The sequence below is a fragment of the Hypanus sabinus genome, chromosome 22 (assembly GCF_030144855.1).
Source record: "Hypanus sabinus isolate sHypSab1 chromosome 22, sHypSab1.hap1, whole genome shotgun sequence".
Lineage (NCBI taxonomy): Eukaryota > Metazoa > Chordata > Chondrichthyes > Myliobatiformes > Dasyatidae > Hypanus > Hypanus sabinus.
The window spans coordinates 22347457-22362580 of NC_082727.1; the positions used below are offsets into that span (position 1 = coordinate 22347457).

At 41.3% G+C, this 15124-nt stretch overlaps 1 protein-coding gene across 2 annotated transcripts in view; it reads left to right on the forward strand.

Moving 5' to 3' along the window:
• Nucleotides 1–15124, forward strand: part of eif4e1c (eukaryotic translation initiation factor 4E family member 1c) — a 76289-nt gene that overhangs the window by 35904 nt on the left and 25261 nt on the right. Inside the window, exons 1-3 of one of the 2 annotated variants that reach the window (XM_059947285.1) lie at nt 2765–2905; nt 6504–6604; nt 11534–11629. In XM_059947285.1, the coding sequence (XP_059803268.1) occupies nt 2870–2905; nt 6504–6604; nt 11534–11629 (233 nt within the window). In that variant the 5' untranslated portion in view covers nt 2765–2869. Of the gene's footprint in view, nt 1–2764; nt 2906–6503; nt 6605–11533; nt 11630–15124 lie in introns of those variants that run through there. The other variant, XM_059947284.1, reaches the window with a different exon arrangement.

Sequence of the window (15124 nt, forward strand, 5' to 3'; positions counted from 1 at the left end):
CTAGAACCTGCAGGTTTTTGTTATTTCCAATGACACAATAAACACGAGATATGTAAAAAAATTGTAATGCTGTTGTGGCATAGGATCTTGAGAAATACATGGGAGAACCTTTCAGCACTGCGGGCGGAAGTTCCCACTTGCTTCAAAAAGGCAACCATTATACCAATGTCTACGAAGAATAATGTGAGCTGCCTTGATGACTATTGCCCGGTAGCACTCACATCTACAATGTTGGTCTTGACTAGACTGAACTCCTGTCTCAGCAAGGACCTGGACCCATTGCAATTTACCTACTGCCACAATAAGTCAATGGCAGGTGCAATCTCAATGGCTCTCCACACAGCTTTAGACCACCTAGACAATACAAACACCTATGCCAGGATGCTGTTCATCGTCTATAGCTCGGCATTTAATAACATCATTCCCACAGTTCTGATTGAGAAATTGCAGAACCTGGGCCTCTGTACCTTCCTCTGCAATTAGATCCTTGACTTCCTAACAGGAAGACCACAATCTGTGGGGATTGGTGATAACATATCCTCCTCGCTGATGATCAGCACTGGTGCACTTCAAGGTGTGTGCTTAGTCCACTGCTCTACTCTCTATATACACATGACTGTGTAGCTAGGCATAGCTCAAATACCATTGACAAATTTGCTGATGATACAATCATTGTTGGTAGAATCTCAGGTGGTGACGAGAGGGCATACAAGAGTGGGATATGCCAGGAGTGGTGCCGCAGCAACAACCTGGTACTCAACGTCAGTAAGATGAAAGAGCTGATTGTGGACTTCAGGAAGGGTAAGACGAAGGAACACATACCAGTCCTCATAGTGGGGTCAGAAGTGGAGTGTGAGCAGTTTCAAGTTCCTGGGTATCAAGATCTCTGAGGATCTAACCTGGTCCCAACATATTGATGCAATTATAAAGAAGGCAAGGCAGCGGCTATATTTTACTAGGAGTTTGAAGAGATTTGGCATGTCAACAAATACACCCGAAAACTTCTATAAATGCACCATGGAGAGCATTCTGACAGGCTGCATCACTTTCTGGATGGGGGGGGGGGGCTACTGCACAGGGCTGAAAGAAGCTGCAGAGGGTTGTAAATCTAGTCAGTTCCATCTTGTGTACTAGCCTACAAAGTACCCAGGGCATCTTCAGGGAGCAGTGTCTCAGAAAGGCAGATTCCATTATTAAGGACCTCCAGCACCCAGGCATGCCTTTTCTCACTGTTACCATCAGGTAGGAGGTACAGACGCCTGAAGGCACACACTCAGCAATTCAGGAACAGCTTTTTCCCCTCTGCCATCCAATTTCTAAATGGACATTGAACCCTTGGACACTACCTCACTAAGGAGCTGGTGGTGGACCTGAGGAGGGCTAAGGCACCGGTGACCCGTGTTTCCATCCATGGGGTCAGTGTGGACATGGTGGAGGATTACAAATACCTGGGGATACAAATTGACAATAAACTGGACTAGTCAAAGAACACTGAGGCTATCTACAAGAAGGGTCAGAGCCGTCTCTATTTCCTGAGGAGACTGAGGTCCTTTAACATCTGCCAGATGATGCTGAGGTTGTTCTACGAGTCTGTGGTGGCCTGTGCTATCATGTTTGCTGTTGTGTGCTGGGGCAGCAGGCTGAGGGTAGCAGACACCAACAAAATCAACAAACTCATTCGTAAGGCCAGTGATGTTGTGGGGGTGGAACTGGACTCTCTGATCGTAGTGTCTGAAAAGAGGACGCAGTCCAAGTTGCATGCCATGTTGGACAATGTCTCCCATCCACTCCATAATGTACTGGTTAGGCACAAGAGTACATTCAGCCAGAGACTCATTCCACCGAGATGCAACACTGAGCATCATAGGAAGTTATTCCTACCTATGGCCATCAAACTTTACAACTCCTCCCTCAGAGTGTCAGACACTTTGAGCTAATAGGCTGGTGCTGGACTAATTTCCACTTGGCATGATTAACTTATTATTATTTAATTATTCATGGTTTTATATTGCTATATTTCTACACTATTCTTGGTTGCTGCGACTGTAACGAAACCCAGTTTCCCTCGGGATCAATAAAGTATGTCTGACTGTCTGTTTTTTAATATACTGTTTATCTATTCTTACATGATTTTTAATCAATTCAATATATGTATACTGTAATTGATTCGCTTATTTATTTATTATTATTCTGTTTATGTAATTTTTTCTTCTATATTATGTATTGCATTGAACGGCTGCTGCTAAGTTAACAAATTTCACGTCACATGCTGGTGATAATAAACCTGATTCTGACAAGTGTTGCGCGCGTTTGTGTGCGTGTGCGTGTGCGTGTGTGTGTGTGTGTGTGTGTGTGTGTGTGGGTGGGGGGGGGGTAGTTCTTCTTAAAATACGGCTGTGAAATCTAGGTAAAGATTATACTCGGCAGAGCTGAGATTTCATCACACACACGGTAGGTTTGACAACTCAGGACACGACTTTTTTTGTATATTGTGATGTACCTGAATGAACTAGGCTACGGTTGGTACATACTTCAAAGAATACCGGGATAAGATTCTGTAGTAATTTTGAAAAGTCCACAGAAATTCATTGAATTTTACAGGAATAAGAAAAGGATCTGTCACTTGACGGTCAGGGTGGAATGGTTACTTTTGACGTTGGTCACTGAGATTTTAAGAGACCACGTGTGCAGAGGCAAACCGAATCCCCAGGGACGCTCTGATTGACAGCTTGCCGACTGCCCGGACTTGCTCCGTTTTAAAATCAACCAGCAACACAGCACGTGATTCAGTTGCCCCAAGGCCGCTCGCTGATTGGCGAATAAGCGCGGGTGGAGAGCGTGCAGAGGGAGGGATTGCGGTCAGAGCAAGATGGCGACTGCGGAGCCGGTAGCGGCCTCGGAGCCGGTGAGAAGGGAAAAGGGTTCGGCAGGGTTGGGGAAATATCAAATCGGGTCCGGGCTGCTCGCTCACTGTTTATTTGCTTGAAGTGGGTGTTCAGTTACGTCTATGGTTTCCCAAAGAGTAGTTTAGCTAAATCATGACTTGGTGTGGACTCAGGTAACCAGCATGGCGTGCGGTTTGTGCGGTTCTCTGAAGTGAAACGCAAAGCTCCATGCGGAGATATTATTCCTTTTACTTTTCGAGGAGTTAGATGTATAGTAACATTGGGCCTGGAGATGTCATGAACTCGAGGAAGGGAGGCATTGTGATTTAGCGAGGTGTGGTGGTGGGAAGGGGAACGGGGATTGGGGTGGATCGCAGGGCAGGTAGCAGAGGGAGACTTTGCTAGGTTCGTGTGTGGAGGGGGGGTTGGGTAGAATGATGGAGATATTGGATGGACGGTGGGCGGGGATAGGATGTGGGAAGGCTATTTCGAACTGGCTGGACTGAGATTGTGGAGAGTGGGGAGGGAGTCGAGAAAGATTGGGTGGGGAGTGGGCGTGGGAAAGACGGTTTTGGGCCCTTTGAGGGGGGGACAGTTCTAGGACTGGTGGAAGTGCGGAGCGGGTGGGGTTTTTTGATTTGTTCGGAGAGTGCAATGGGTGCGGGAAAGCAGGATTTTGGGCTGACAGGAGACTAGTGTGTTTGGGTTGGTGGTATTGGGCAGATAGCAGATTTCCGTATGTATGGAAAATGGGGGGGGGGGAGTGTGGATTTTGGGTTACTGGGAAAGTGGTAATACTGGAAGAGGTATTGGGAGAAAAGGGGGAGTGTTAGGCTATCTGGAAGGGATATATACAGAGGCTACAGGATAAGGGAAAGTTGGGCCAATGAAGGTTTGGGATGTTTAAAGTGAATTTTTACAGTAGGTGAAAGGGTGGGGTTGTGATGCAGAGTGGTTGTAAAGGTTTTGGGTTTTGAGGAAAATGTGTGGGAAGTGGGAATCATTCATAGGGGAGATTGGGGGGCTTAACAGGTTTACTCTTTTCCATAGATGCTGCCTGGCCTGCAGCATTAATTCCTCCAACAGTCTGTGTGTTTTGCTTTGTCATCAGGATGTTGCCTGGATTAGAGTTTTATCTATTATAAGGAAAGGCTGGTCAAATGTGGACTGTTTTCTTGGAAGCTTTGAAAGCTGGGACCACTGCGATAAAAGTATATAAAATTATGAGAGCATATTTTTTGTGCTCTGATATTTAATGCATAGGTGGCCCTTTTGTCCAAAGTGGAAATGCCAAATACTAGAGTGCATGACTTTAAATTGAGAGGGGGGAAGTTTTTAAAAAACTGTTTTGTGCCTAAATCATGATGCTAGGGGAAGTGTTGGAAGCAGATAACAATGTTTAGGAAGCATTTAGAAAGTGTACATCAAAGGGCAAGGAATAGAAGGATATAGACATGTGGAGTAGCTTTTATAGTGATTGGCACAATGTAGAATATGTCAAAGCCAACATGTAGACTGCAAGTTTTAATACTTCATTCAAAGCTGAGCTTAGTATTGCACATCCCTTTTTCTCATTTCTTCATTTTGACCACATCTGTTCTCAAGATGAGGCTTTCTGCCTTTTGTCATTTCCATCAACTGCGCTAAGAATTCATGCTGAGCTACATCTTTTCCTCCTTACCTATTTGTCTTGTGCAGAGACCACTCCTTGGTCCACATTTCCTTATAACTGCAGGGGATGCAACACCACTTGCATTTCTTTCCCTTGCATCATCCTGTATCAGATAACTGATTTCCAGTGCACCTGTATTCTGACTGCAATTCTGACCCAAGTTCCCAGTTTCAAATCTCCTTCCCTTTCCCCACTGATAAGTCAGGGTAAATCCAAAAAAAAACCCAGAAAAACAGGTGCTCAAATTCCACTGAGTAGTCTACAGCTCAATAGTACGAACATTTAATTTTGTATTTTCAGGTTACACACACTCCTTGTGCTCCTTTCTAGACTCCTCCATCACCCAGTTTCTTCTCAAAGGCATGGATGCTGTGGGACAAAAGCTTCTATGCTGTACCACTCAATGGCTATGCTATTTCAGTACACAGTGGTGCAACTGTAGCATCAGAACTTTTTATGTGTGTCCTTATTGGACAAGTAACATATTACCTTATTGTTTCCTGGACTAGCAATATTTTAGAAGGTCTTGACCCTGAGTCACAGGACTGAAATCTGGAACCAAAAAAGAAAGCTGCTGGAAGAACTTCCATGCAAATCTTTACAGCTTTGTATGTTTAAGAAAATCCTCAATGTTCCTTTGTTAATATTTTTGAATTACCTCCCCTCTTGTAGCTCAGTAACATTTTTTTGCCTCCTTTTAGGAAAGTGCTAATAAAAATGTGTTGTGCTTGTCAGTACTTCAACCTTGGTTCTGCAATGGTGATGCAATCTAGAAGGTGCCAAAACCTGAAATCCTTGCCTGACAAATGTTTCAAGATACCTTTGAAGAAGGCCTCTGATAAGATGACACAAAAGTTGCTGCTAAACAAGAGCTCATGGTGTTAGCGGAAAGATGACAGCATTGATAGAAGATTGGCTGACTAGCAGAGTATGGAGATATAAGGGTCTTTTTCAGAAAGGCTGCTGGTGTCTTGGAGTTCCACAGGGATAATTTTCACTTTTATCTGGATGAAGGAATTACGGGCATTGTGGTCAGGTTTGAAGATAATACAAAGATAAATGGATGGGCTGGTAGTGCTGTGGAGGCATGATGTCTGCAGAAAGACTGGAGCAACTTAGGTTGAGGAAGTGGCAATTAGAATACAGTATAAAGAAGTGTTGAGTCATACACTATTTTCTAAATGGGGAAAGAATTTTGAAATGGAGGTAAAAGGGACTTGGGAATTTCCTTAAGTTAACTTGCAAACTGAGATGGTAGTAATGAAGACAAATGCAGTGTTGGCAATCATTTTGAGGGAATATACTACAGAGGCATTATAAGATGTTGATCAGCCAACATTTGAAGCATTGGGAGCAATTTTGGGCCCTGTATTGGAAGAAAAATGTGCAGCCCTAGAATGGGTGCAGAGGTTTACATGAATGAAGGACTTGATGTGTGAGGAGCACTTGATGTTTCTGGGTCTGTACTCAATAGTGTTCAGAAGGGGGGAAAACCCCTACAGGATAATGAAAGGCTTAGATCAAGTGGACATGGAGAGTTTCTTTTCTTTTGTACAAGAATCTAGAGGCACAGCCTCAGAATAAAGAGTCGTCTTTTTAGAACTGATACAAGGGATTTCTTCAGCCTTTTTCCAGGTGCTGAATCTGTGCAATTCGTTGCTATCGAGGTCAAGTCATTGAGAATACCTAGGGCAGAAATTGAAAAATTCTTGATTGCAGTGTTACAGGGAGAATGGGATTGAGAAACAAATATTAGTGAAGATTGAACAGCAAAGCAAACTTAATGGTCCAAATGTCCTAATTCTGCTTGTATTCCAGTGGTGAGACGGTTAACTGGATCCTCTGCATAAACATGTTGAAGCATGTTTTTGTAGCTTTGAGTCTCAGTTTTGTTTAAAAGATAGTAAAGCTTATGTAGGATGCTCAGTTCTGTATTTATTTTACAGCAAGAAATAACTGAAGTACTGGAAACTGATAGAGCAACACCAGATGCGTGCTCAGAAAATGCAACCCAAGATCAATATCTGAAACATCCTCTACAGAACAGGTCAGTTAATGTACATCAAGATAAAATAAGCAAGGTGGGAATTGTAATACCTAGGGATTTGTAACTTTCTGTCACTTTTGGGAAGTGCAAATAGGTCTGAGTATCTGAGAGGAATTTTAAATTTTCAATCAAGTTAGCTTCAAGTTCCATTTCAGATGTTAGAGTTTAAATATATCAAAATTCCTAAGGATTGTCAAGGTTGATGACTTAAATTGAGGTTCACCTTCCTCAAAACTTGGATTTAAAAGATCTTGGATCATGTCATAGGGCTGAATGGCCTAATCCTGCTTCTCTGTGTTTGCCTAGCCATTCCATCATAGCTGATTTGCTTTTCCCCCTCAACCCCATTCTCCTGCCTTCTCCCTGTAACCTTTGATACTCTTACTAAATCAAGAACATATCAACCTTTGCTTTAAATATACTCTGGGACTGGCCTCCACAGCTACCTCTGGTAATAGATTCCACACATTCATTACTTTCTGGGTAAAGAAATTATTCCCCATTAATCTTCTAAATGAGCATTCTATTCTGAGGCTGTATCCTCTGGTCCTAGACTCTCCCACTTTTGGAAACATCTTCTCCCATGTCCACTCAATATTCGATAGGTTATAATGAGATACCTCTTCTAAACACCAGCATGTGCAGGGCAGCAAACACACTTCATAAGTTAACCCTTTCATTCATGGGATCATTCTTGTAGACCTTCACTGGACCCTCTCCAATGCCCGCACTTCCTTTCTTAGATATGGGCCCAAAACTGCTCACAGTATTCCAAATGTGGTCTGATGAATGCCTTATAAAACCTCATCATTATATCTTTGCTTTTATATTCTAGTCTTCTAGAAATTAATGCTAAAATTGTTTGCCTTCCTTACTACTGACTCAATTTGCAAATTTATCTTTACACCATCCTTCACTGGAACTCCCAAGTTCCTTTGAAGCCCAGTCTGCTCCTTATTTAGAAAAGCCTATGCCTTTATTCTTTCTACCAAGGTGCATGACCATACAATTTTCTGCACTGTATTCCACCTGCTACTTTGTCCATTCTCCCAATTTGTCTTAGTCCTCCTTCAGACACCCTGCTTCCTCAACACCACTTGCCTCTCCACCTATTTTTGTATTGGCCACGAAACCATAAATTCCATCTTCCAGATCATTAACGTGAGAAGTACTGGAACACCCCGGTCATTGACAGCCAACCTTTAAAGGCTCTTTTCAGTTTCACTCTTTACCTTCTGCCAGTCAACGAATCTCCTATCTCGACTGTCTTCTATATAATGCCATGGGCTCTTGTTTAGCAGCCATGGCTTTTGTCAAAGTAAGCATCCACTTATTCTCCTTTGTCTATTCTGCTTGTTATTTAAATTCCAACTGATCTGTCAGACAAGAATTCCCCTCAAGGAAACAATGCTGACTTCAGCCTAAAGTGTTAATGGATGCTTAACATCTTGCCAACCATTGAAGTTCAGATAACTAGTCTACAATTCCCGATCTTTGCTCTTTTTCACTTTAAAGAGTGGATTGATATTTGTGATTTTCCACTTCTCTGGAACCATTTCAAATCAAATGATTCTTCAAAAATCACTACCAGGTCCTCTACAACCTCTTTAGCTACCTCTTTCAGTCTCTAGGGTATATTCTATTTCTGGTTCTACTCTGTAGAACTGAATGAGTACTACAAAATAGAAATAGTAGATAAGTAGAAATACTTGTATTTCTTATTCTATGCTTAAATTAGTTCACAAAGACACGTACCACACATTATGCTAGTTGTGCTCCAAACCTCTGCATACTGTCATTTTTTTAAGTAAATGAGTGATCATATTAATAAGTGAACACTATAATGAAGAAATTCTACACTGACAGCAGCTGATCTTCATATTGTAATGCTGTTTGTCTAGTTACTGGATTAATGAGAAATTAATCCCAATTTTTTCGAGGAAATAACAAACAGAATAGACAAAAGGAGAATAAGTGGATGCCTAGTTTGATAAAAGCCTCTGATAAGGTGCCAAGGCTGCTGAACAAGAATCCATGTAATTACACAGAAGATGCTAGTAAAGATAGAAGATACATTGATTGGCAGTTTGAGTTTTGAGAAATGTGTGTGGTACTAAGGTAAGCAGGAAAAGATTTGTGGTGCAATAGGGCAGTTTGTATGTCATGTTTATTAACTATTTAGATTTGAATGTCGAAGGTTAGCCTTTGCAGATGTCATGAAAATATTTGATGTTGATTGTGGGCAGTATGTTTATGATATTAAGTCAATTGGTAAGGTGAGCAGATCAATGGCAAATGGGATTTAATTCTGATAGGTGCTAGGGGATATCCACAATGGTAGGGCCTGAAGGAGGATTGTAGAATGGAAGGATCTTTGAAGTTTGCAACATTGTAATATAAGGTGATGGAGAAAGTGTATCAGATGCTTGCTTTCATTAGCTGGGGCATTGAATATAAGAACAGGTACATCTTTATTATATGCCACAATTGAAATAGAGAGTGCAAAGGATATTTAGCAGGTTAACACCTGAAATGGAGCACATCACTGGATAGATTAGATTTATTTTGCTTTTGGAGCAAAGGTGGTTTAAAGGGTTTCTGATTGTGGTATACAAAATTAAGGAGCATAGAATGGGTAAATATAGAAACATAGAAAATAGGTGCAGGAGTAGGCCATTCGGCCCTTTGAGCCTGCACCAGCATTCAGATCCAACTCGGAACCCTGTACCTGCTTTCTCTCCATACCCCCGATCCCTTTAGCCACAAAGGCCATATCTAACTTCCTCTTAAATATAGCCAATGAACCGGCCTCAACTGTTTCCTGCAACAGAGAATTCCACAGATTCACCACTCTCTGTGTGAAGAAATTTTTCCTCATCTCGGTCCTAAAAGGCTTCCCCTTTATCCTTAAACTGTGACCCCTCGTTCTGGACTTCCCCAACATCAGGAACAATCTTCCTGCATCTAGCCTGTCCAATCACTTTAGAATTTTATACGTTTCAATAAGATCCCCCCTCAATCTTCTAAATTCCAGTGAGTATAAGCCTAGTCGATCCAGTCTTTCTTCATATGAAAGTCCTGCCATCCCAGGAATCAATCTAGTGAACCTTCTCTGTACTCCCTCTATGGCAAGAATGTCTTTCCTCAGATTAGGGGATCAAAACTGCACACAATATTCTAGGTGGGGTCTCACCAAGGCCTTGTACAACTGCAGTAGAACCTCCCTGCTCCTGTACTCAAATCCTTTTGCTATGAATGCCAACATACCATTTGCCTTTTTCACCGCCTGCTGTACCTGCATGCCCACCTTCAATGACTGGTGTACAATTACACCCAGGTCTCGTTGCATCTCCCCTTTTCCTAATTGGCCACAGTTCAGACAATATTCTGTTTTCCTGTTCTTGCAACCAAAGTGGATAACCTCACATTTATCCACATTAAATAGCATCTGCCATGAATTTGTCCACTTACCTAACCTATCCAAGTCGCCCTGCATCCTCCTCACAGCTAACACCATCGCCCAACTTCGTGTCATCCGCAAACTTGGAGATGCTGCATTTAATTGCCTCGTCTAAATCATTAATATATATTGTAAACAACTGGGGTCCCAGCACTGGGCCTTGCGGTACCCCACGAGTCACTGCCTGCCATTCTGAAAAGGTCCCGTTTACTCCCACTCTTTGCTTCCTGTCTGCAAACCAATTCTCTATCCACATCAATACCATACCCCCAATACCGTGTGCTTTAAGTTTGCCCACTAATCTCCTGTGTGGGACCTTGTCAAAAGCCTTTTGAAAATCTAAATATACCACATCCACTGGCTCTCCCCTATCCAGTCTACTAGTTACATCTTCAAAAAATTCTATAAGATTCGTCAGACATGATTTTCCTTTCACAAATCCATGCTGACTTTGTCCGATGATTTCACCTCTTTCCAAATGTGCTGTTATTACATCTTTGATAACCGACTCTAGCATTTTCCCCACCACCGATGATAGTAAAGTTTTCTCCATAAAAAGAGACCAAAATCAGAGGATGTGTGTTTAAGGTAAATTTAGAGAGAATCTGATTGTTTTCATGAAACTCATTGTAATCTGTAATCCACTGGCTGAATATAGTGGGATCAAGTGTTAGTAGATTGTATTGTTGGTGTGGCTATAGGGCCAAATTCCATGCTGTATGAATGTTGGCCAAGTAGTTGTGGGGCACTTCTTGATTAATTCTGCAAAATACTGAAATGTGTAAAATTTTAGTATAAATGGGATTTTTAAACTTTTAATATTCTTTAATGCTGAATGATGACAACGTTGACCGGGGCCTGAGAGGCCAGCGTCGGGCATTTTCATGCCTTACAAGGTGCGGAACGAAAGACTGTGGCACACCACTCCTCACACAGACATTTTGCAGTATTTTTCTTTATTTTACGAGGTCGGGTTGTGAGCTCAACACTCAACCTGGCATGGGAATTGCCGGACGGGATTTGATCCCGGGAACCTCTGTTCTGGAAGTTGGTGCTGATGTCAATGTGCCACCAGCAGACCAATGCTGAAATACTGAAACTGCTGTAATATTGTAATTTTGGTACATAGTTTTGACAGCAAGTATTGGTGCAAGAAGTACTGTATAATCAAATTGGTGCTTGGTCAGTTCTCCACCTCTGGCTCATAAGCATTGCAAGAATGGTTTTTTTGACACATCTTTGAACTTGTATTTCAATATGTTGTATCTAACAGTATTTTCATAGTTGGAAGTTTTTTAAATTATAAAAACTGAGTGTGCCACAGGATTGACAGCATTTAGAAGATTAACCTATCAAGGATGTTAATTAGTGTAGAGTAGAACACAAGTTCAAGATCATTTCTAATTCACAATATTAAGCCTGTGCTTTAGTTCATTTGATAAGTTCACTACTTATGTTTTGTATTATAGGTGGGCACTGTGGTATTTTAAAAATGACAAGTCCAAGAGTTGGACAGAAAACTTGCGACTTATCGCTAAGTTTGATACAGTTGAAGACTTCTGGGCGTAAGTATTTGCTTTGTGAACTCTGGGTGGTGTGCTTTACCTTAAAATTTTTGTAGAAGGCATGAAGTTATGCCACTTCTTCCTCCAGGCTTCTCCCTTCCTTACCAGTCCTGATGAAGGGTCTCTATCCAAAATATCATCTGTTTATTCCCCTCCATATATGCTGTTTGACCTGTTGAGTTCTTTTCAGCATTGTGTGTGTTGGTTATAGAATGAAATTCAAGGGAGAGATCCCATTCCTTACTGAATTAATAAAATGATGCACTTGTGGTGGATATTGTTATAAAAATGCTGGAACTTGGGTCAAAAGTAAACATTTAGATTGATCTTTTATTAGAACTGGGGATAAGTCTAGTAGCATTTAACATGGAGAAAGGTATGTTGAAAGAAAGAACAAAAGAGAAAGACTGATGAGATGGCAGAAAGGAAAGATTAAATTACAAATGGATAGTGCAAGGTGAACAAGAAGGTTTGTGAGTTGTTTTGGAAAATCATAATTAGGTAAATTGGAATAGTCTCCTAGATATTATGTTTGTACTGGCAAACTTCAAATGCTGGTTTAGTAGCATTGGGCTCATGCTAACAAACTGAAGAAAGAATGCCACTGTATCCAATACATTTTGATAAGTGCAGATACAGGTGCCCTCATGTACAGGGATCTTACACTGATTTTCTGTATTACCAGCCATATAATTTGTGTATGTGTTTTAAAAAAATGCAAATTGAACTAAGAAGCTAAGTGTTTATATATTTTTTCACAAATTCTTTAAGGGCCAATTTCTGTGACCCGAACAGTCATATTACAGGAATTGCCTGCAGAATTTTCTCCCTATTGATTAACTTGGTCTGATGTGCTAAAGAAATTTTAAGAAGAATAAGGTAAAGTATTATAAAAGACACATTTTTGTGTAGGTTGCAGAGAAATTGGATATATCACTTGTACAATTCCTGACAGGATTGATGGAAATCTTCATTTTTGGAAGAGATAAAGAAAGAAACCATGGACCTGAAATAAATAGCTCAAAATTTGCTGTGGATAAACTGTTCCCGTTTGTGGAAATTTACAAATATGGACAGATGAAAGGGGATAAAGAACATGGATAAGAAAAAACAAACACAGAATATGTTGGAAATTTTCAGGAAGTCCACGGTAGGGAAAATGATCGCCATTAGTCAGTGCAGCCTCACAATGCAGAATTGCAGAATCACTATTTACAGAAATGGGCTACATGAGGTGCAGGACTGGTAGCTAAATGTTACAGGTTTTATAGGCAGGATAGAGGTGGAGAAAAGAGGTGTGGAGGCTTGGGGAGGATTTGCAATTCTGATGGAGAACATCCCAAAGTAGCTCAATGAGATTACTATAGGGATCATCCAGTGAGGCTTTATGGGTGGAGGTGAGAAATAAGGGGATTGTATGAAAGGCTCTCTAATAGGCAATAGGAATTAGAGGAACAAATGTGCAGGGAGATTGCAGAAGAGTTAGAGTTGTTATTGTGGGGGATTTTAACTTTTTTAAATATAGACCGAGACTGCCTGAACGTAGGTGAAGTGAAAGTTATTGTGTTCAGGAAAGTTTCCTCAGACAATATATAAAAAACCTTTCCTAAGAAAAGGGCAAAAATTAGGAAAAGACAAGTGATTGAGGTGTCAGAGGGAAACACGGTGGATTTTGTGACTAGAGTTATAGCAGAAGAGGAGAAGAAAGTCTTAAAACATATGAAGGTAGATAAATCAACAGGGGTCCATCAGTATATACAAGAGTACTACGGGAAAGTAAAGAAGGAATTGGAGGAATCCTGTAAAAGTGCATCATTGTTAGCAAAGGTAAAATGCCAGATGACTGGATAGTGGCTAATGTGCCTTTAATGGCTACAGAGGAAGAACCTGGGAACTATAGGCTAGTCTTTGGTAATAATTAACATGACAATCTCTGTAGTAGGCAAGTTAATCTAGGCAATTTTCAGGGATAAAATGTACATGTGTGTAGAAAAGCAGGCAGTCAGCAAGCCTTTGTGGGGGTGAGATCATGTTTTGTGAACTTAAATTCATTGACATGACCAAGAGGGTTGATGTGGGAAAATAGTGGACATAATAATCTATATGGACCTCATTAAGACCTTTAAGGTTCTATGTTGTCTGACAGAGAAAGTTAGATTGCGTAGGATCCAAGAAATGCATGCTAATTGAATATACAGTTCCCTTGATGGAGAAAGAGGGTGATGATGGAAGGTTATTTTACAGACTGGAGACCTGTGACAAGTGGAGTGCCAAAGGTAATTGCTAGGACTGTTGTTACCTGTTATTATCAATGATTGGCTGAGAATGTACAATGTATGTTCAGTAAGTCTGTAAATGACACTAAGATGGTATAGTGGACAAAGAAGAAAATTATTTTAAAAATTCAGGGATTTTATTCAGCTGAATAACTTTAGAAACATAGAAAACCTACAGCACAATCCAGGTCTTTTGGCCCACAAAGCTGTACTGGACATGTCCTTACCTTAGAAATTACCTAGGGTTACCCAAGCCCTCTATTTTTCTGAGCTCCATGTACAGGAGTCTCTTAAAAGACCCTATTGTATCTGCCTCTACCACCGTCGCCTGCAGCCCATTCCACACATTCACTACTCTCAAAACTTACCCCTGACATCTCCTCTGTACATACTTACAAGCACCTTAAAACTGTGCCATTTCAACCCTGGGAAAAGCCTCTGACTATCCACACAATCAACACCTGTCGTCATCTTATATACATCTATCAGGTCATCTCTAATCCTCTGTTGCTTCAAGGGAAAAAGGCTGTGTTCACTTAACCTATTTTCATAAGGCATGCTCCCTAATCCAGGCAACATCCTTATAAGTCTCCTCTGCACTCTTCCTGTAGTGAGGCAACAAGAACTGAGCACAGTACTCCATGTGGGGTCTGACCAGGGTCCTCTATAACTACAACATTAACTCTCGGCTCCTAAACTCAATCTCATGATTGATGGAGGCCAGTGCAATGTATGCTTTCTTAACCACAGTGTCAACCTGCGCAGCTGCTTTGAGTGTCCTATGGACTCGAACCCCAAGATCTCTCTGATCCTCCACGTTGCCAAGAGTCTTACCATTAGTACTATATTCTGCCATCATATTTGACCTACCAAAATGAACCACCTCACACTTACCTGGGTTGCACTCCATCTCCCACTTCTCGGCCCAGTTTTGCATCATATTAATGTCCCACTTTAACCTTTGACAGTCCTCTACACTATCCACAACACCCCCAACCTTGGTATCATCAGCAAATTTACTAACCCATCATTCCACTTCCCCATCCAGGTCATTTATAAAAATCACAAAGAGTAGGGGTCCCAGAACAGATCCCTGAGGCATACCACTGGTGACCGATCTCCATGCAAAATACAACCTGTCTACAACCACTCTTTGTCTTCTGTGGGCAAGCTTGTTCTGGATCCACAAGACAATGTCCCCTTGGATCCCATGCCTCCT